Below are 23,402 nucleotides of genomic sequence, written 5' to 3' on the forward strand. Positions count from 1 at the left end.
TGCTGGAATGGGAGGGAGAGGAGCGCTAGCTTGCGCCACTTCAATGCGCTCGGCGCACTCAGCAACCTCCTTCTCGGCCTGCGCTTCCAACTCCCTCTTACGCAACCTCGTCATATCGAATGTGGCCTCGCGCCGAGTGGCGCTTGAACCCGATGGGCGGCCCTTCCCTCTTTTTGAGGTGGTCTTAATAAATGGGGATGTAAAAACCCCTGTGCCATCTTCCGTGTCGGAACCAGAACAGCTGGTGTCCAGCGTCCGCTTCCGCCACAGCCTGTCTTTTCCATCCATTTCTATGATGCTGTTGGCAGAGCTGGAGCTTGAACGCAGCACAGCCCTGCCCCGCCTTGACTCGACACGCGCCGGAGACATACTCCCGTCAGTGTCTTCCAAATCATAGAAGTTTTCAGTGTCCATAATTGTGTGTTTGCTAGAGTCGTCGTTGATCGTTTCGGAGTTAAAGGACATTTTTGTTCCCACGAGTATGGGGGATATAAAACGTCCATCCGGGCGGTGCCCCCTGCACCCGGATAACCCTTTTACACCATGGAGGTCGGGCGGTATCCATGGGTGTACACAGCTAAAAGCTCACGCTCTCCCGAGCCAAACTGTCCAAGAAGGACAGGAAATCCACGCCGCTGGACTACAACGCGGATTTGAGGGTTTTTGATGAGGTGTCCTTCCTCTCAGGCCAGCCGATTAAGGCAAGCCTCCTGGTCCGTCGTAGCTGCTAGACGTGACAACAACACTACGACGGATAACAGGTTGCCCGACGGGAGGCCGAAGCCTCTAACCAGGCGACAGAAAAACCTGCCGCCCAGCCCGCCGCGCCGCGATTGATACAACCGCCATCCATCGCTGCAAAGCAGCCCGTCGTCCAGTAGGACTAAATCGTCCGCAACCACTGGTCGCCATACCTCGCCGCAAAAGCAGCACTGTTCGAAAACAAACCCAGCAATTTCTCTGCAAAGCAGAGATTGCAACGAGGACGTGGTAGCCCTCGAGTTCCTCCACGCTGATTTTGGTCCGCGCCGGCAAGACCACCGGTACCCCCCATATCTGGGAGGCCTTCCCCTATCCGCCACCTGAGGACGCGCCCGATGGGAGACCAGAAACTCCACACGGGAACCTAACCTAACCTAACCTAACCTAACCTAACCTAACCTAACCTAACCTAACCTAACCTAACCTAACCTAACCTAACCTAACCTAACCTAACCTAACCTAACCTAACCTAACCTAACCTAACCTAACCTAACCTAACCTAACCTAACCTAACCTAACCTAACCTAACCTAACCTAACCTAACCTAACCTAACCTAACCTAACCTAACCTAACCTAACCTAACCTAACCTAACCTAACCTAACCTAACCTAACCTAACCTAACCTAACCTAACCTAACCTAACCTAACCTAACCTAACCTAACCTAACCTAACCTAACCTAACCTAACCTAACCTAACCTAACCTAACCTAACCTAACCTAACCTAACCTAACCTAACCTAACCTAACCTAACCTAACCTAACCTAACCTAACCTAACCTAACCTAACCTAACCTAACCTAACCTAACCTAACCTAACCTTTTTTTTTTTTTTTTTTTTTTTTTTTTTTTTTTTTTTTTTATAGTGGGGAAATCTTCTTAGATACCCCCGGCTCCCGGGGATGGAGCCGTGGTTATGTCGGATTCCTACCGACTAAAACCCCACTCTGTTCCATCGCGCTGCTTTGGACGGAACTGCGGGAACGGTTACGACTCTACCGCGTGTCCCGCCCAGCAGATGCCCGTTTCCAGGCCCACCACTAGAACCCCCCTCGCTGGTGGCTGCTGGAACGAAGGCTTACGCCACCAACGCGCAGACAATGGATTTTTCCCCGCTCCATCATCCGCGTTCCCCCGAACCCCCGACCCCATCACCGTCCGGCCGGAGGGGGCACGCCGGAAGGTCCTCCGATGTGTGAAATACACGTCGGGGGACCCTCCGGCGCACTTTTATAGAGATTACCTCGCAGCCCCCACCTCAACAGAGGTGGCGGCCCTCGGTCCGGTCCCACGGACCGGATTACGAGTTGGCAGACGGCCGTTTTACAGCGGCCGCCGCTCCACACCTCTCTGCAAGAGTCTCCGCGCGTCATCACAATGACGCGTCGGGATCCCGCCCTCCGCTGCACGTCGTGGCTTGCTGAACCAGCGAGCCCGCCGCGCCACGACCTCTGGCCGCCATCCACCGCCGCATTAAAGCCGGCTCCTCTCTGGCCCACAAACAGGACCTCTGCCGTCGGGTCAGTTGAGGCTTTCCAACCCCAACTGCCGTTCAGCGCCACCTTTGCCTAGTGGACACGGGGTCCGCCAAGCCACGACCTCTGGCCGCCATCCCACGCCGCACACAGCGGCCGCTGGGCCACACCTAGCCCTGGCCGTCGGGCCGGTCGAATCTCCCCGACTCTAAACCAGCCGTTCAGCCCCTCGCTGGTCCAATTTCGCTTCACTCAGAGGGCCATAACTCTGAGCTACTGAGCCCCTCCGCCGCGACAAGGCCTGGACCGTTGGGGGGAACCTAACCTAACCTAACCTAACCTAACCTAACCTAACCTAACCTAACCTAACCTAACCTAACCTAACCTAACCTAACCTAACCTAACCTAACCTAACCTAACCTAACCTAACCTAACCTAACCTAACCTAACCTAACCTAACCTAACCTAACCTAACCTAACCTAACCTAACCTAACCTAACCTAACCTAACCTAACCTAACCTAACCTAACCTAACCTAACCTAACCTAACCTAACCTAACCTAACCTAACCTAACCTAACCTAACCTAACCTAACCTAACCTAACCTAACCTAACCTAACCTAACCTAACCTAACCTAACCTAACCTAACCTAACCTAACCTAACCTAACCTAACCTAACCTAACCTAACCTAACCTAACCTAACCTAACCTAACCTAACCTAACCTAACCTAACCTAACCTAACCTAACCTAACCTAACCTAACCTAACCTAACCTAACCTAACCTAACCTAACCTAACCTAACCTAACCTAACCTAACCTAACCTAACCTAACCTAACCTAACCTAACCTAACCTAACCTAACCTAACCTAACCTAACCTAACCTAACCTAACCTAACCTAACCTAACCTAACCTAACCTAACCTAACCTAACCTAACCTAACCTAACCTAACCTAACCTAACCTAACCTAACCTAACCTAACCTAACCTAACCTAACCTAACCTAACCTAACCTAACCTAACCTAACCTAACCTAACCTAACCTAACCTAACCTAACCTAACCTAACCTAACCTAACCTAACCTAACCTAACCTAACCTAACCTAACCTAACCTAACCTAACCTAACCTAACCTAACCTAACCTAACCTAACCTAACCTAACCTAACCTAACCTAACCTAACCTAACCTAACCTAACCTAACCTAACCTAACCTAACCTAACCTAACCTAACCTAACCTAACCTAACCTAACCTAACCTAACCTAACCTAACCTAACCTAACCTAACCTAACCTAACCTAACCTAACCTAACCTAACCTAACCTAACCTAACCTAACCTAACCTAACCTAACCTAACCTAACCTAACCTAACCTAACCTAACCTAACCTAACCTAACCTAACCTAACCTAACCTAACCTAACCTAACCTAACCTAACCTAACCTAACCTAACCTAACCTAACCTAACCTAACCTAACCTAACCTAACCTAACCTAACCTAACCTAACCTAACCTAACCTAACCTAACCTAACCTAACCTAACCTAACCTAACCTAACCTAACCTAACCTAACCTAACCTAACCTAACCTAACCTAACCTAACCTAACCTAACCTAACCTAACCTAACCTAACCTAACCTAACCTAACCTAACCTAACCTAACCTAACCTAACCTAACCTAACCTAACCTAACCTAACCTAACCTAACCTAACCTAACCTAACCTAACCTAACCTAACCTAACCTAACCTAACCTAACCTAACCTAACCTAACCTAACCTAACCTAACCTAACCTAACCTAACCTAACCTAACCTAACCTAACCTAACCTAACCTAACCTAACCTAACCTAACCTAACCTAACCTAACCTAACCTAACCTAACCTTTTTTTTTTTTTTTTTTTTTTTTTTTTTTATAGTGGAGAATGCATTTAGGCATACCCAGAGCGCTCGGGGAAAGGGCCCTGGGTTATGTCGGACTCACACCGCAGAATGCGGCGACTACCGACTAAACTCCACTGTGTTCCGTCGCTCCGCTATATTGGCAGGGTCGCGGGTATTTGGTGTAACCGCTTCCGTAACCCTGTCAGCGGCAGCCTATTTTTTATATAGGCCCATCGCGATTTAGACCTGGCTAGTGTTCGCCAGTTCCTCCTTCCTGGGGGGTGGCGTGAACGGAACACGTCTCACGCCGCCTCACCGCACCGGACGATGGATTATGTCCCCGTTCCACCGTCCGGCACCCAACATTAGGGAAGCAAGTCGCGACCGTGTACAGCGGTCGCGACTCGGCGACTGCGCCCAATAAGACGTCGCCGCCGAATAGGATCCGCGTTGGGATCTCCCTCGCGGACCCGCTCTGCTTCCTCCTTCTGCGACATCACATCTTCACAGAATGTGATAGCCGCGCGCCACGTTCTGTTGCTGCCAACCATTGCGCGAGCTATGGAAGGCAGGGAGAGATCAGGGCCGACGACTGCGACTAGGTGAGCACGGGGCTCGGACCACGCGGGGCACACGGCGAGAGTGTGGTCTGCCGTGTCCTCCGGACTGTCACACCAATGGCAAGCCATTTGCGGCTCCCGCCTGGCGACTTTGCACAAGTACCACCCGAAACAGCCGTGTCCGGACAGCACCTGTGTCAGGCGGAAGGTAATTGCCCCATGCCGCCTGAACCTAACCTAACCTAACCTAACCTAACCTAACCTAACCTAACCTAACTTTGACATTAACCTAACCTACACTAACCTAACTTTGACGTTAACCTAACCAAAAATAACCTAACTTTGACATTAACCTAACCAAAACTAACCTAACTTTGACATTAACCTAACCTACACTAACCTAACTTTGACATAAACCTAACCTAAACTAACCTAACTTTGACATTAACCTAACCGAAACTAACCTACTTAGGTTAGTGTAGGTTAGGTTAATGTCAAAGTTAGGTTAGATTAGGTTAGGTTAATGTCAAAGTTAGGTTAGTTTAGGTAAGGTTAATGTCAAAGTTAGGTTAGTGTAGGTAAGGTTAATGTCAAAGTTAGGTTAGTTTAGGTTAGATTAATGTCAAAGTTAGGTTAGTTTAGGTTAGGTTAATGTCAAAGTTAGGTTAGTTTAGGTTAGGTTAATGTCAAAATTAGGTTAGTTTCGGTTAGGTTAATGTCAAAGTTAGGTTAGTTTAGGTTAGGTTTATGTCAAAGTTAGGTTAGTGTAGGTTAGGTTAATGTCAAAGTTAGGTTAGTTTTGGTTAGGTTAATGTCAAAGTTAGGTTATTTTTGGTTAGGTTAATGTCAAAGTTAGGTTAGGTTTCTGACCTGGGTAGGTTTCTCTATAACAACTTAAAAAAAAAAAAAAAAAAAAAAAACAGTAACCTAAAATATTTCTGTCGCCCTTTGTAGAAGTCCAAATTCAAAAATTTTCAAATATTATTCATCAGTTATAATATTTTTATTTAAAAAAAAATAAAAAAAAAATAGGTATAAAATTGTGCAAACCGAGTTGATGTGCCTAAGAGATGTAGACTGGGAGGGTGGTGGGCGCTGCGTTTCGTTTTTCGCTGTTTTCTCCTAAACCGATGGGCGGATTTTTACAAATTTGGTATCAAATGAAAAGACTTTTTGAGCCGCATCCCCAGACACCAAATGTAATGGGGTGCATAGCCCAGTTTAATAGATATGAGAGGTGGCTCCCAACGTGATTTTCCTCATTTTCTCCTAAACAGGTAAGCAAATCCTCATGAAATTATTATCAAATGATAGATCTCGCTATTGCGCATCCGTAAACACCAAAATCAATAATATTCATTAACTGGTTAATTAATTATTAGAGGGAGAGATTTAGCGCTTTTGGAAGTGATTTTCCCCTACTCCTCCTCAGCGGGTTGATAAATTTTCACAATATTAATTTCAAATAAAAGTTCTTATTGATGCGCATCTATACATACCAAATTTAATGAAATTGATCAAACGGTTAATAAAATATACGAGATAAGATTTTAACGCTAATCCGCACTATAAAACTCGGTTGAACAATAATTATTATGTAGTTATTTTGTTATTTACTTTTATTTTTATTTTAGACACCCTGTCTAACACCGTCTTTGAAGTCTTTAGGGTAAAAACAACAAAAACTTCACGTTCACAAATAAAATAAAATAAAATAATGCTGTTTTAAAATTGTTATATTATTATGTAGTTAAATGTATTATATTATAATATAGAAATGAAAAAAAAAATTAGTTGTAACTACCTTTTATAACTACTATCCTCCTTAAGCAGGAATTTACAAGAATAAAGAATAATAATAATTAATTTTTACATATTAATGTCTTAAGTGATACACTTAAGATACTAAAAGATAAAAAAATACACTACAAATCCACACAATACATCTAAATAGGGTATATAAATTATTATAATATCATCTGATGTCGATAACTCGCCGATAAACTAAAAAATAATAATTAGCATGCCCACCCGGGCTCGAACCCCTGCCCTTTTGGGTGGACTTTAATCACAGAGTGCTGCTTCGTTTATTAAAGTTTTTCATCCGTCGCATAGATGGCCTTGTTTCCAAATATAAACATTTTCATTATATTATATCTATCGATAATCATAATAATACGCATAAATAGATAAAAATTAATTTAATGTAGAATTTATTTTAATCGTCATTTCTATAGTACTGTCCTAAAAATGGCTTAATGGAGTGTTCACGACAGATCGTTCGATATAATTAATATTACTTGAGTAAGGGGATAATAGATGGCGGTAATTTATTTATAATATTTCTGTATCGCACTATAATTGTTTTTTCTCGAGTCCATATATAGAAGGGTCAGTGTAGCACCGAAGCATAAAAATAAGGGTAGTTGTTAGTTCGTTGGTTCGTTGGTTCGTTTGGTTGGTTGTTCGGTTCTTTCATCAGTTTTATCTTTGGTTCTTACTTCTTTGGTCTCCCGTCTCACTGATACGTCTTGTTCTTACTTCTTATTTCTTAAGTTCTTCTTCTTAGATCAAGCAGCTAAGAACAATTATTCGTCCTGTGAACTGTGAAGACGTCTAAATTCTATAATAGGTTGTGAATGTTAAATTTTTACTCACCCAGTGTGTTGCATTGGCAACTCTAGGTGTGGGGAATTAGTGGGGAGAAAGTTGGTTTGAGGAATCTAGACCTGGAGTTTTAATAACCATAAAAGGTAATTCGTCGTCGTAGTCGTCGTTTCAGCCGTGGGACGTCTACTGCTAGACATAGGCCTCCCTTAAGGATTTCCAGTATCGGTCACCGGCGGCCTGCATCCAGCGGCTCCCTGCCACTCGGACCAGGTCCTCTGTCCATCTTGTGGGAGGTCGTCCCACGCTTCGTCGCCTAGTACGTGGCCTTCATTCCAGAACCTTTTTGCCTTTTTTAAGGTAATTAAATACCTTAAATTCATTGTTATAATAATATGTTAAGGATTAATGCTGTTTTGTTTGAAATCGCCCGTAAATTTGTTAATATTCGTCGTAAAAAGTAAATAACATTTTTTTTATTGTAGGATATTATCAATAAAGATAGACATAATGGCACTGAGCTTCGTATACGGTTGTGCGATTCTCTAATTTTATCAAAATTCAATTACACTGATTGTATGTATGGTTCCAGATTACTCGTACGTACTAAAAAGGCTATACAACGTGTACAAAATAGTTGCGCGCGATTTTGCTGGAATATTCCTCCGCGCCATCACGTCAGTCCTTTTTTGAATGAAGCTAAAATTTTAAATATGGAAAGCCGACGTCAAGTGCATTTTTCTAAGTTTCTTTTTGGGATTATTATTAATGAGCGTCCAACGTACCTTTACCAGAGGCTTCATTTTTGTAGGGATAAAGGACGCAAATCGCTTGTCAATGAAACCAGGGGTATGAGTCAAAAGCTACTTATTGTGCCCAAACATCACACAACCGCTTTCAGAGGCAGTTTCAGTTATAATGCTACGAAGTGTTGGAACAACTTGCCTCCACCCTTACGTAACCTTCGTTGCATTAATAACTTCAAAAATAAAGTTGCTGCTTTTATTTTAAAAAAACAACCGTAACCTACTGTAGAATGTAGCATCTCTCTTTTGTGTCTATTTATCTGTATGTATGTTTATTAATTTTTTATTTTCGTTATTATTTATTACTATTTTCTTAATGTTCTAGTATATGTACTTTCCTATGCCTTCTTTTTATATGTATAATATTTATAACGTGTAATATTGTTTATTTTATTAATATAATTTCTATCCCTCTATACTTCGGTCTGTAGCTGTACTTCAAACATTGGGGGCCACTGAAAATCAGTGCTGTGCTGTTGAAGGCACAGCTTAATACTGAGATGGTCCCCTTTTTGCTAAAGGTCTGCCACACTTTTGTCTTTTTCTGTGTTTTTGTATTCCTTATTCTTTTCATTATATCTGTTGTTGGCTTTTGGCGAAATAAATTATTCTTATTCTTATTCTTATTCTTATTCTTATAATATTATTGTCCATAAGTGATGACTGACCGGTTGGCTTGGTTGGTAATATCCTTCCAAGCCTGAGGTCGTGGGTTCTATTCCCACCCAGGGCAAATATTTGTGTGATAAACATAGATGTTTGCTCTGTATCTGGGTATTCATTATTATCTAATACATTTAAAATTATATTTGTGTTGTATGTTTATCAGCCATCTGGATTCCATAACACAATTTTACTCTCTCAAATTTAAATCTCAACGCGCCTAAAGAAGTTTCACTTCAAAAAAGCCGCATCATAATCCGTTGCGTAGCTTTAATGATTCTAGCATATACTACATAGGGATTTATTTATTCATACTTTATTGCTCTAAAATAACTTAACTAGGAACTTAATCTAATTATAAATTAAAACAAATATCACAGGGATCTATATCCCTATGGACAGAGAAAGCGACTTTGTTTTATACTATGTAGCTATGGACTAGATGAAATCCGAAAAACGTATTCGTACGCTAATCCCCTGATATTTAGGGTAACACTTCGTGGCGTCGATAGATTTTTTACATGCACAGTAACTATAGTATTATCTGATACCTTAATGCTTTTTATGACGTTTCAATCATTAACATAATATAAAGATAAGCGATAGCGTAGGAAGTAAAAGGAGCTCGCAGGTCGGGTCGAGCCCGCAAAAGGCGAGCATGTCGAGGACGAGCGTGACGGTGGGCATCCTGGCGGCGCTGAGCGCGCTGGTGGCGGCCGGCGACCGGTACCACCCGGACGGCGCGGCGGGCGCGGGGCGCAGCACGGCGGCGCGCGCGGCCGCCGAGCGGGCCGGCGAGCGCACCGCGCAGTTCTGGCTGGACGACGCGCAGCAAGCCTTGCGCGCGAGACTGGCGGCCGGCGCGGCGGGCGCGGGCGCGGGCAAGGCGCGCAATGTGGTGCTGTTCCTGGGCGACGGCATGTCCGTGCCCACGCTGGCCGCCGCGCGCACGCTGCTCGGCCAACGCAACAATCAGACGGGAGAAGAAGCTCAATTGTCTTTTGAAGCTTTTCCTACGGCCGGCTTAGCGAAGGTATTAATTTATTTAACATCATAAATAGTAGAATACCTTGTGTTTTACGCGATTACGATTTAGATTTAATTACGCGTTTAGAAATATATAGAGAGTGTTTTGATCCCGACTATAATGAATAGATCGCGTTTAAAATCCGTTAGTAATTTCTAAAAATATAATACCGATGGCCTTTATTTTAGAGTATTGGGGGAATTTCGGATGTGGGGTAATTTCGGAAAATTGTGAATACCACTTTAGGGCATTGCGTTATTGTAAATATCGTGAAGGAATGGCATGGCAGCATACATATTCGCTTAATCAGTCACTAGTACGTGTATTAATTTTACTTATAAGACCCCGTCGCGGTCGCCGGAATCACCCCAATGCACCTTACTGAATACAATGTACCAACTGAATATTATTTTGGAGCACGCTGTTTTCTACAAACAGCTTATTCTGTTTGGAATATAACAATTGTTTGATAAATATGGTGGCTCGTTGCGCAGACGTACTGCGTGGACGCGCAGATCGCGGACTCGGCGTGCACGGCGACGGCGTACCTGTGCGGCGTGAAGGCCAACCGCGGCACCATCGGCGTGTCGGCTGCCGTGCCGCGCTGGGACTGCCCCGCCTCGTTGCAGCCCGGCACGCGGCTCGACTCCATCGCCGCTTGGGCGCTCGCCGACGGCCGCGATGCAGGTACTCTTCATTCATTTGTAAGCCTCGATAAGCAGAGTATGTATTCTAAAGAATAAATTGAAACTTTTTTTGTTACTTATCTATGTACCTGAAGCGGCAACGACGCCAATATATACAATAATTACTATTATACAATACATTTTATGAGTAAATAATAATAATAATAATTTATTTATTAATTCAAGCATCAGGACTCATTTTGTTAGTAACAATTGATAACTTAAAAATTATGTTAGTAAGAATAATACAATTTAATAAAAATCATTATGATTACTAGGAATGCACTCCACTGCTACAGTACTATCAATGAAGCAGACAATTTGCAGCAGTGGTTTACATACCAGCAGTCGAGCCGACTCGCTATACAGCGCATGATTACATTGGGGCTGTCCCGCACACGGCGCACCAGGGATGTGCATCTCTTTCGCATTGTAATGTAAAAACAGTCTATACGAGCTTCTGCAAACATCCCTGATGCGCTGCAATAATTAAAAAAAATAGGGTGTTATTGATGTAATATCTAACTCGGCATCTGTCGAGGCAGGCATAGTGACGACGACGCGGGTGACGCACGCGTCGCCGGCGGGCGCGTTCGCGCGCGTCGCCAACCGGCACTGGGAGAACGACGCCGAGGTGCTGGCGGCCGGCGCCGACCTGGCCGCCTGCCGCGACATCGCGCACCAGCTCGTGCACTCGCACCCCGGCAACAAGTTCAAAGTGAGACGCTCACTCGCTCATTACGTGTATTTATTGCACATAAATGCCTTAATAACCGTTCCATTTTCACTGAAGGAAGCCGTTTTACTGAATGCCTAATTTATATTATATTACAAGGAATTTGTAAAACGATAATAAGTCCATTTCCAAATGTATATAGAAGTGTTTAATAACTCACATGAATGTTAAGCAAAGAACAAGAGAGAATTTAGAAAGTTATGAGGACTATGCACAAAAGAATATAAGTATTACCTATTTTCTTTGCATGAGTTGTAAAAAATGGGAAACATAATTTCATTGTGTAATGCATATCAAATACCTCTAGAAGTAAAGCCAGGTTCCAAGCGTACTGAGATTCCACACCGTTTATTCATTCTAGAATATTTTTTTTCCCTTTTCAAAAGTAAAATAAATCATCAATACATATAATAAAATTCTAGAAAAGTGGTGTCTGTACAATGAAAATATGTAAAAAAAAATTAGCAGGGGTTATTACTAAATCGATCCCAAACCCAAAACTGTTGTTAAAAAAAAAATTGTCTGTTTGTCTGTTTGTCGGTTTGTCTGTTTGTCTGTATGTTTGAACACGCTAATCTCAGAAACGGCTTATCCGATTTAGATGCGGTTTTCACTAATATATTGTGGTAAGCTTCATTTAACATTTAGTGTTTATTTCATGTCAATCGGTTCATAAATAAAAAAGTTATGACCATTTAAGTAATGACAGCGAACATTTGCTAAGGCATTCTATACATGAATTACTTTATTACGTAAATTATACGCTAAAGTTATTCCTTGACATGTCCAGATGATCATATCGAAAGTCCCCAAGCATGGGGGGGGTGGTTATGCTGAGGGGGTAGTAGGGGGGGTCAAAGGACCTTTATTTAGATTTTTGCTCATAAGTCTAAAACCTGCACAAATAGCATTATGGTTACTTCTAGGTAAATTTTCTATATAAAAGGTCTTTGAAATTATGTCGTAGGTATTATATTTTTAACCCCCGACGCAAAAAAGAGGGGTGTTATGACTGCTATGTGTGTATTGCGTGTCTGTCTGTGCCACCGTAGCTCGCTAACGGGTAATACGAATTAGATGCGTTTTTTTGTTACATTAGTTGTTTATTATATTATATAGGGGTAAATGGGAATAGACGAATGAAAATTGACGACATGTCAGAAACAATTAGTCAAATTTTATCAAAATCGGTTCATCCATTTATTTGATATAGGGGTAAAAGTGGGAATAAATAAATGAATTTTATCAAATATACTCAAGTGACGTATCTAATGAAAGACATGACGTGTAAAGTACAATAAGACATATTTTATCAAAATTGGTTCATCCATTTATTGGATAAAAGTGGCAATAAAAGTTGTCAAATATACCTAAGTGGCATATCAAATGAAAGGGCATGACCTGACGTGAGAAGTATAATGAGGCATAGGTATTTAATCAAAATCGGTTCATCCATTTATTATATAGTAGAGGGGTAAAAGTGGGAATGAAAAAAACGAATGTTGTCTGTTATACCCAAGTGATATATCAAATGAAAAAAGACGACCTGTCATTAACAACAAGTCAAATTATATCAAAATCGGTTCATCAATTTATTTGATATAGAGGTAGGGGTTAAAGTGGGAATAAATAAATAAATTTTATCAAATATACTCAAGTGACGTATCTAATGAAAGACATGACGTGTAAAGTACAATAAGACATAATATTTTATCAAAATTGGTTCATCCATTTATTGGATATAATATGTAGGTATAAAAGTGGGAATAAAAGTTGTCGAATATACCCAAGTGGCATATCAAATGAAAGGGCATGACCTGACGTGAGAAGTATAATGAGGCATATTTAATCAAAATCGGTTCATCCAATAATAATTATATGTAGGGCAAAAGTGGGAATGAGAAAAACGAATGCTGTCTGTTATACCCAAGTGATATATCAAATGAAAAAAGACGACCTGTCAGAAACAATTAAGTAGTCCAATGTTATCAAAATCGGTTCATCCATTTATTTGATATAGGGGTAAAAGTGGGAATAAATAAATAAATTTTATCAAATATACTCAAGTGACTTATCTAATGAAAGACATGACGTGTAAAGTACAATATTTTATCAAAATTGGTTCATCCATTTATTGGATATAGGTATAAAAGTGGGAATAAAAGTTGTCAAATAATATACCCAAGTGGCATATCAAATGAAAGGGCATGACCTGACGTGAGAAGTATGATGAGGCATATTTAATCAAAATCGGTTCATCCATTTATTGATTTATAGCGGTAAAAGTGGGAATGAATAATCGAATGTGATCAAATAATATAATCGAGCGGCATATCAAATGACGTGTGAATTACAATTAGTCATGTTTTATCAAAATTGGTTAATCTGTTTATTACATATAGGGCACCTTAGGGGTGATAGTGGGGATAAATAATCCAAATGGAGTACCAAACGAAAGGATATGACATGTACATAATATATAGGTATGATTAGACATGGTTTAGATCAAAATCGGTTCTGCCATTTACTAGGGGTGAAAGGGAAAAGTTGAAAGTCTGTGAAAGTAGAAGGAATATGGGAGCGGGTGAATAACCACATCCTGGAAATTTTGAACTCTTCTGTACCTAAGTTTTATAGCTCAGTTTAGTAATAAATTTTACTAACAGTTTTGTGTTATTATTTATTTTATTTCTAAACTTTATAATAATGTGTAAGTACTTATAATTTAGTTGTATATGATAGTACGTGTTTCAAGACGTGTTTACTCAATAATTGTGTGTTAAGTAGTAACTACTATGCAGTCACTATTCCACGCGGACGAAGTCGCGGGCACAGCTAGTAATAAATATATTGTTTAATCTATTCATATAATATAATATATTTAAGGTTATTCTTGGTGGGGGTCGGCGCGAATTCCTACCTAATGATACGATCGATGAAGAAGGCTCCTCGGGCCGCAGGACCGACAGGCGTAATTTAATTCAAGAATGGCAAGACGACAAGCTCAGCCGCAATGCAAGCTACCAGTACCTGTGGAACCGGCAGCAGCTGATGGCCGCGAACGCATCGCTGCCGGAGTACATGCTGGGGCTATTCGAAAGCACCCATTTGCAGTACAACCTTCGCGCGAATCACGAAACGGAACCCACTTTAGCCGAATTGACCGAGGTGGCCATTCGCATGCTCAAACGTAACGATAAGGGATTTTTCCTTTTCGTAGAGGGTGGACGCATAGATCACGCTCATCACGACAACTACGTGGAGCTCGCGTTGGACGAAACCATTGAGCTGAGCGCGGCCGTGGCCAAGGCGGCCGAGCTGCTGCCTGAGGAGGACTCGCTGCTGGTGGTGACGGCCGACCACGCGCACGTGATGGCGTTCAACGGCTACACGCAGCGCGGCGGCGACGTGCTCGGCCCCTCCGACGACCGCGACTCCGACCGCGTGCCCTACATGACGCTCTCCTACACCAACGGCCCGGGCCACCGCCCCGAAGTAAACGGACGGCGAATCGACGTCACTCTTGACGAAAATTATCGTAAGTTCTTGCCTAGCCTTGACGTGCGGTGAAAGATATTTTATAATATAATAATTTATTCAGAGAGTCTCCCCTCCCGCAGGTGACATTCGCTGGCGGACGCACGTGGACGTGCCGCTGAGCTCGGAGACACACGGCGGCGACGACGTGGCGGTGTTCGCGCGCGGGCCGCACCACGCCGTGCTGTCGGGGCTGTACGAGCAGAGCCACCTGCCGCACCGCATGGCATACGCCGCCTGCATCGGGCCCGGCCTGCACGCCTGCACCAGCGCAGCTCCTCTGCTTGCGCCCATCTTCTCTCTGATGTCGCTTATCATTGTAGCTGTATGTTCACTTTAGTCGTTCGTATGTCATGCCTGTATGTATGTTAATATTTATTTAATGTATGGATAGGATGGATGAAGTTAACTAATTAATTATGGATAGCGCAGCATGAGAAATAATATCTAATACTAAGAATCTTTTTTACTACATGAGGAATTTGTTAAATAGATAAGTTTCATTTGAATATAGCTGTGGAATACTTATAGATAGATTAAGAGTTAATACGTTTTGATAATATGAAGCAATAAATACGTATTTTATGTATTATCTTATTTTAATCCCACAAATCCTTTAACGAACACAACATTGCGATAAGCAAAATGTCGACAAACATGCACTTGACATAATTAATAATATTTTGACACGTATATGATAAAAATTCATGATAAATAATTATTGATTGAGTGCAGTGGATATGATGAAAACACATTTCTCTTATAATACTCAATGGTACAGAAATACTGTGTAATATTATAGGCTCTCATTTAAAATTAAAATTTCTATACCCTGCAAGCAACTTGTAGCAATCATTCATTAAATGATGCCGTTGCCACTTTGAACAACTTTTATAAAACTTTACTGAATTAAAGATTTTATACTTTATTTACTTTCTCCAAACTTATTAAATCATTATATTTTTTAAGTTACATGTGTGCGTATTAATTTTATGTGTTCCGATTGGACAGATCTAAGAGCTAGCGCGCACCACGACTTTATGCAGCGTGATTATTTTATCGCAGAAATACAGCGTATGAGTTACTATGACAATGCGCGCACATGCGAATAAATAATCGCAGCGATTTTAAAATTGTGATTTGTCACATTTTGCTGCGACTGCTCGCGACGCGATTGTCGCGAAAATGAAATGCAGAATATGAAATTGTATGGTACCGCGCGCACTGCGATCATAAAATCGCACACTCGGGCCCGGCCGGCACTTCACTTGTGTTTCGTCTGTCCAACAGTAAACATCATAGTGTTATAGGTATTGTTTGGTAAACATAAACTCAGTAATCTGTCAAAGTTTGAATTTATTTATTTATTTAACACTTTATTGTGCAAGAAAAAAAATATACATAAAGGTTACAATAATAAAAAAAAATAAAAAGCACAAAGGGTGGCCTTTTGGCGGAATTTTCATTCTATAGACTATAATAGCCAAAGAATTTTTTGGGATACATCCATATCAGAAATATATACCATACATGGAAGTTCATTGTATTTCAGATAAAAGAAACCTTTGACAATTTTATCTGCTGTAAAAGGATGAGTCTAATATTGACGAATTTTCTTTTTTTTTCTTCTTATCCTCCGAAGTAGTAAATAAAGACAAGCAACTTGTACGAAATCCATGATGAAAGTGAGTAATGATCACTATTAAATTATCGCTGTGCGCGCACCGTACTCTCTGCGATTTTCTACAGCGCGATATTGAAATCGTGTCGCAAAAATTAAAATCGTGGTGCGCGCTTGGCCTAAGAATTGGCAAACATCTATTTTTCCTTCCTCTAATAAGATAAGAGTAACGCAAAAAAAAAAACGTTTGCCCGGACAGATAACTTTAAAAATCTAAATTCAAATAGTTACCACAATATAATATTAGTAAATCTCACTATTCTACGCCTAATATTATCTAAATGCAAATACTATATTTAAAATCATTCATAAATTCAATTTTTGAAGATCTGATAATGTAACATTGAAATTTGAAAAACATTTTTTCATCCCTATATACATAATATTATTATGTAGGTAATACTATATTCTGTGGTAATCGCTAATATACTATAGTATCCGCTGTCCTCAGTTAATTATCTTTACATCGTTTTTGACGAAATACATTTTAAAATTTGTAATACCACCTGAAGGGAAAGCATAGAAAATTGTACATTTCATTACTTTTTAAGAGAATGAATATTGCATTGAAAATTAAAAAAAACACCCAGTCCAGCCTTGTAGAATGTGCTCGTAATGCTACCGATCGTCAGAGATGGAGACGTATTGTTGGACAGGGAGCGAACAAAAAAGTGACCACATCTAACAGGAATAGAGCACCATCACCATAACCACGACCACTCTGTCAAGAGTGCACGACTAAGAAGAAGAAATACATTTTAAGAAAATAATGTTGTAATCTACACTAATATTATAAAGAGGAAAACTTTGTTTGTTTGATTGTAATGAATAGGCTCATAAACTACTGGACCGATTTTGATGAAATTTGGCATAGATAATCCCTGAGAAAGAACCTTTTATTGCGAAATATGTACTACGGGCGAAGCCGGGGCGGACCGCTAGTGTTAAAATAAACGTATTGTTTACATAAAAACATTTGAAGACGTTTTGAAGATCTTACCTTGTAGGTAATCTGATATTTTATCAGCTCTGATATAAACGCAAATCATAACGAGATCTTCAAGAATTTCTCTCTTTATATATCAGTTTAAAATATCGAATCTAGAAACTGTAACATTCAATTACTATCGAGTGCACAATGTGTAGCAAATATAATATTTATATAGTTTTACTAGCAGTTATTCTTCATAATTCAGTTGGTAAATAAAATTTATGATAAATCGTATTTTTCTCATATTGACTACCAATAAAACGATTCCAACTATATAATTTTAGGTGACGAATATCATAAAGTATATCGAAGTAGATTACGTCACGAGTTACAAAGCGATGCAGCTGAGTGGACTAGTGATTATTGGAAGGAAAAGGCGAACATAGCCATACAGGATCGTCTGCCGAACAGACAAGAGCACGGAGCCGAGCGAGCGCGCAACGTGGTGCTGTTCCTGGGCGATGGCATGTCCGTGCCCACTCTGGCCGCCGCGCGCACGCTGCTCGGCCAGCGAGACCACCGCACCGGGGAAGAAGCTCAGCTATCCTTTGAAAACTTCCCAACGGTCGGCCTTGCAAAGGTTCAATAAATTTTATATTATAACACAGACTAATAATAATATACTACGTATACAAATTATAATATGAGAGTACCTTAAAACTAGTCACGTTGACTAAGTAGTAGGTACATATAATATTTTGATAGTGCAACTGAGCTGATCCGCCCCGGCTTCGCACGGGTGCATTGGTCAAAATTGCTTCGAAAATTAGCCATTATTTTATCGTTAAAAGACTTAAAAGGTAAAGAAAAAGAAATGTTATTGTGGGATTGATTGTGGGATATCCCTAAGATATAGACATAATATTATACCCTGTACATAGTAACTCAATGACCACTACGGAGTTTTCTATAGATCTTTTTATGTATACAGAACTAATTAGTGCAATAAGTATTTTGATAATTAATCTCGTTAGCTTGGCGTTTGCAATGTTCCAATGTTTGGAATTAATGTTTTTATTTACGACATCACATTAGAAGCCTCACAAATATGAGGATGTTACAAGAAACATGTTACATACAAACCTTTCTCTTCAATCACTCTATCTATTAAAAAAAACCGCATCAAAATCCGTCGCGTAGTTTTAAAGATTTTAGCATACATAGGGACACATAGATATAAGGACTTTGTTTTAAAGGTACTATGTAGTGATATAACTTATTAGTTATTACATATTATACAAAAAGAAAAAAGGACTTGTTTGTTTTAGACGTACTGCGTTGATGCTCAAATAGCTGATTCAGCTTGCACGGCGACCTCTTACTTATGTGGAGTTAAGACGAATCTGGGAACGATCGGCGTGACCGCAGCCGTGCCTCGCGGAGACTGCCCTTCGTCAGCGGACAGCGCTACCCACGTCGAGTCGATCGGCGCTTGGGCGCTCGCCGACGGCCGGGACGCAGGTGACTGTGTTCAACGATCTTGGGTACCATTTCATATAGGTAGTAAGCCAAATCAATATTATTGTTCCATGAAACTTTTCAGGTATCGTAACGACAACCCGCGTGACGCACGCGTCGCCGGCGGGCGCGTATGCGCACGTCGCTAACCGCGACTGGGAGAGCGACGTAGACGTGTTAAACGACTCACACGATCCCGGAATGTGCCCTGATATCGCTTATCAACTTATCCACTCATATCCTGGCAGCGAGTTTAAGGTACAATTATTTTTTTATTTTCAACTAGCGGTCCGCCCCGGCTTCGCCCCTGGTACATAATTCGCAATAAAAAGTAGCGTATGTTCTTTCTCAGGGTCTAAAGATTATCTGTGCCAAATTTAATCAAAATCGGTCCAGTAGTTTATGAGCCTATTCATTACAATCAAACAAACAAACAAAGTTTTCCTCTTTATAATATTAGTGTAGATAAAACTCTCGAAGACGTGCAATGGTTAATTGCTTATAACACTTTTAGGTAATCCTCGGTGGAGGTAGAAGAGAATTCATCCCGAATGATGCGATCGATGAAGAGGGGACGGCTGGCAAAAGAGTGGATGGACGAAATCTTATTGAAGAATGGCAAATGGACAAAATTGCAAAAAATGTCTCATATCAGTATCTTTGGAATCGAGAGCAGTTACTTAATGTGAACGAAAATTTACCTGAGTACCTATTGGGCCTGTTCGAAGGAAGTCATATGCAATACCATTTAGAAGCAGACACGAGAACCGAACCTACGCTCGCCGAGCTAACGGAGACCGCGATACGGTCTCTCAGTAGAAACGATAAGGGCTTCTTCCTTTTTGTAGAAGGAGGGAGAATAGATCACGCCCATCACGAAAATAAAGTGGCGAAGGCGTTGGACGAAACCATCGAGTTAAGTAGAGCCGTGGCGCGAGCGGCCGAGATGCTGTCCGAGGAAGATTCCTTGATAGTGGTGACTTCAGACCACGCACACGTGATGTCGATCAGCGGCTACACGCACCGCGGCGGGGACATCCTGGGGCCCTCGGACGACGTGGGCGACGACGGCCTCCCCTACATGACGCTCTCGTACGCGAACGGGCCCGGCTATCGGCCACACAGCGCCGATGGAAGAGTCGACGTTATGAAGGACGACAACTATGGTATATAATATTTTTTTATTTATAGTAAAACAATATTTGTTTAAATGTGTGCTACATGTTAGCGTAAATACAATTGTTATATTTAAAATATTCGTCGGTAACGCACACAAAACATACTTTTTGTAAAACAAACAAACAATTAGGTACATTAAAAGTTAAAGTAAATAAACAGTCTAACGAAAAGATTGTTCATGCACATATTTTCATTCTTTGTGTATTGAAAAGCAGGCTTTACAATCTATATGGTACTTTCTGTGATTATTTTTTTATTTTAAATTATGATTTAATTAATGTTTCAAAAATGAACAGCTTATAGCAATCTCGATGAAAAATTGTATTCTGTAAGAAGAGTGAGTGCATTATGCGATGTGGGTGACGCACAGGTGACGCGAACTGGGAGTGGCCGGCGGCGGTGCCGCTGAGCTCGGAGACGCACGGCGGCGACGACGTGGCGGTGTTCGCGCGCGGGCCGCAGCACGCGCTCTTCTCCGGCCTGTACGAGCAGAGCCACATCCCGCACTTCCTGGCCTACGCCTCCTGCATCGGACCCGGCCCGCATGCCTGCCAACCCCGCGCCCCTTAAACTGTCCTTTATATCCAATCTATAAAGTATGATGTGATTCAAATCTGAGTTTCATGACATAATACACAAAATAAATATATTGCCTCACAAGTATGACTTGTTTTATTTTATGTAACGTACGTACCTAAGTAAATTTAGTTAATTTTTTATAAGTGGGGACACTTACGTAAAAAATATACAATTTGTATTGTGCATAATGTGTTAAGTAAAAATTTTCTTTTGTAACTTAAATTACTATTGAACTATTCTGATGTATTGTATCGGGAAGGCACAGGCTCCTGAAACACAGCGAAAGCTATACTTATTGGGAGTCTGGGGTCTATATTTTGATGTAAGGAACCTTGTTCAATAAATTATTTTTATTTTATTATTTCATTTTTTTTTATATTATCATGAATATGCAAAATAATAGTTATTAGACCGAGACCCTTATTGTAAAATGTTTGTTACAATAAAATGCTTACGACAAAATTGGTTGAATATGCCAGGTCAACGCCCAACGGCCATCGCGTCGTTACCGCTGTAGCTCGGCGGCAGAGGACGAGTATCCAGTGGACAATCAATCAAGACGAGCATCGTTAGGAGTGTCTGTCGAAGGAGCCGCTTATTGACAGGCTTTGTGTCGTGACGCGGATTGATGTTGCGCCGTGCGCGTGACGTCACACTGCTGGGCGACACGTCTGCCGCACGGCTCGTACACGCAATGTCACTGAACATATAGGTACCTACAATACTACGAGTCTACGAGATATGGGTAAAAACGTCTATTTATAATAAACTAGCCACTCCGCGCGGTTTCACCCCCGTGGCTCTTCTCCTGTTGGTCGTAGCGTGATGGTATATAGCCTATAGCCTTCCTCGATAAATGAGCTATCTAACACCGAAAGAATTTTTCAAATCGGACCAGTAGTTCCCGAGATTAGTGCGTTCAAACAAACAAACAAACAAACTCTTCAGCTTTATAATATTAGTATAGATAATAATATACTAAATAAAGAGTAGAATAGTTATAATAAAATTGTAGGTGGAAAAGCAACTGCCCATATTAATCCAGCTAGCCCATCAATCTTCGTTTCGAAAATGGGCCCTCAATCATAAAAATAAATTTTCACTTCAACCACTGCCTTAGTTCCAGCGATAAGATCTTTCAAGCAAACAATACCTATAAATAGCTGTTATAAATAATTATAATATTAGTAGGAAATAATATTGTAATACTGTGATATTAGTATGTCAACAGATTGTCTGGCAGAATTAATAAAAGTGATTATTTTCAGAATCGGTGGTGATTGCGTCCCTACTATTTATCATTTCAAGAGCAAGTGTCCGCTATGTTAACTGCATTTATCATCTATCCACTTGTCGCTTGTCAGTTGTCAGTGACTCAATGACGCAAGCGACCACCAAGCGACCACCAAGTGACCACGACCGGCGCGGGTGCGCCCCCCGAGTCCCGACCGCTGCCCGCGCTACGCACTCGACGCTTCGCCGCGCAGTCTCCGGGTGGTTCATAGCTTGCGCTAAAACTTATTGTTTAATATTTTGATTGTTTGAACAATAATACATAATATTTTTAGCATTCTGTGAATAGAACATGAAATATTTAGTTTTCCTATAAATTAATGGTTCTGGATCTGGTCCTTGTCGTACGTGTTTTCGGTACTTTATCTATAGGTACATACTATATTATTATAATAAAATCGTAGGAAAGTCAAAACTGTATATTAAATAATATTTTTGTAAAGTATACTTGGGGCGTGATCTACGAATTACGATAGATACCGAAGCTAAAAATATAGTTTTTAGAATTTTTGTCTGTTTGTCTGTAGGTATGTCCGGGGTAATCTCAAAAAGTACTGCATGGATTTACTTAAAATTTGGTACAGAGATAGATTGAGACCTGAGGAAGGACATAGGATAAGTTTCATCGCGAAAATCTCACGGAAACAGGAGCTACGCGGGTTTTTCTTGGACTGCGTGGGCGAAGCCGTTGGCGCAAAGCTACTATGGTAATAAATCCAACACCGACGCCTTTCCACTCTGGTGTCCAATAAACGGTGATCATTTGCCATAGCAAGAATTAAGTAGAAATAACATAGCAATTATTCATATTGATGGGTCTTTATAAACAACTAGCGGTCCGCCCCGGCTTCGCCCGTGGTACATGTTTACGTTTTCTCTACATAAGAACCATCCTCGTACTTCAAGGAAATAATAAAAAAAGAATTATCGAAATCGGTTCAGCCGTTCTCGAGTTATGCGCTTACCAACACATTTTGCGATTCATTTTTATATATAAGAATATTATAACTCGACGATTGATATCGACGAATGTATGATACTACGATAGTCTCTTAATGTTTGTTTGTTTGAAAGCGCTAATCTCAGAAACTAATGTTCTGATTTGAAAATTCTTTCGGTGTTAGATAGCCCATTTATCGAAGAAGGCTATAGAATATAATATTATATCAACACGCTAAGACCAATAAAAGCGGAGCAATGCGGGTAAAACCGCGGGGCATACCTAGCTAGTTTTAGATGAAGATAATATCGCACATGGGCAGTTAAAAGCATTAGCCATTACCATAATATTATGTTTTACATGAAATGCTAAGAAGCAGCTGGCGAAGTCATTACTTTAATAATGAAGTGAGTGTCCCTCGACATTACAAGAACGCATGATGTGTCAATTATTTGCAATTCGAGCAACACGCGCGCAATCAATCTCGCACAAATGCGCCGCCCTCCGCGAGATGCGCTCGCTGCGCGAACTTCGATCT

The 23,402-nt window shown here is 41.1% G+C and overlaps 2 protein-coding genes across 2 annotated transcripts; both read left to right on the plus strand.

Moving 5' to 3' along the window:
• The first annotated feature begins 9,415 nt into the window (after nucleotides 1–9,415).
• On the plus strand, nucleotides 9,416–15,332 carry LOC149900939 (membrane-bound alkaline phosphatase-like). Its single transcript, XM_090111514.1, has 5 exons — nucleotides 9,416–9,790; nucleotides 10,279–10,471; nucleotides 11,016–11,188; nucleotides 14,093–14,744; nucleotides 14,827–15,332. The coding sequence occupies exons 1-5, from the start codon at nucleotides 9,416–9,418 to the stop codon at nucleotides 15,081–15,083; spliced, it is 1,650 nt and encodes a 549-aa protein (XP_089967640.1). The 3' UTR covers nucleotides 15,084–15,332.
• A 2,200-nt stretch (nucleotides 15,333–17,532) lies between these two features.
• On the plus strand, nucleotides 17,533–20,713 carry LOC149900940 (membrane-bound alkaline phosphatase-like). Its single transcript, XM_090111366.1, has 6 exons — nucleotides 17,533–17,623; nucleotides 17,700–17,995; nucleotides 18,684–18,876; nucleotides 18,959–19,131; nucleotides 19,388–20,039; nucleotides 20,423–20,713. The coding sequence occupies exons 1-6, from the start codon at nucleotides 17,563–17,565 to the stop codon at nucleotides 20,620–20,622; spliced, it is 1,575 nt and encodes a 524-aa protein (XP_089967492.1). The 5' UTR covers nucleotides 17,533–17,562; the 3' UTR covers nucleotides 20,623–20,713.
• The last annotated feature ends 2,689 nt before the right edge of the window (nucleotides 20,714–23,402 follow it).

This window comes from Colias eurytheme, chromosome 17 (genome assembly GCF_061535395.1).
Source record: "Colias eurytheme isolate Ceu_HAF_F1 chromosome 17, ilColEury1 Martin Lab GWU primary, whole genome shotgun sequence".
NCBI lineage: Eukaryota > Metazoa > Arthropoda > Insecta > Lepidoptera > Pieridae > Colias > Colias eurytheme.

Excerpts from the sequence above, each read along its gene's own strand:
- LOC149900940 (XM_090111366.1), top strand. The coding sequence starts at position 17,563 with ATGTGTAGCAAATATAATATTTATATAGTTTTACTAGCAGTTATTCTT. Across the intron at positions 17,624-17,699 it reads TATTCTTCATAATTCAGTTG|GTGACGAATATCATAAAGTA; the intron begins GTAAATAAAATT and ends ATATAATTTTAG. Across the intron at positions 17,996-18,683 it reads CAACGGTCGGCCTTGCAAAG|ACGTACTGCGTTGATGCTCA; the intron begins GTTCAATAAATT and ends TGTTTGTTTTAG.
- LOC149900939 (XM_090111514.1), top strand. The coding sequence starts at position 9,416 with ATGTCGAGGACGAGCGTGACGGTGGGCATCCTGGCGGCGCTGAGCGCG. Across the intron at positions 9,791-10,278 it reads CTACGGCCGGCTTAGCGAAG|ACGTACTGCGTGGACGCGCA; the intron begins GTATTAATTTAT and ends CTCGTTGCGCAG. Across the intron at positions 11,189-14,092 it reads ACCCCGGCAACAAGTTCAAA|GTTATTCTTGGTGGGGGTCG; the intron begins GTGAGACGCTCA and ends AATATATTTAAG.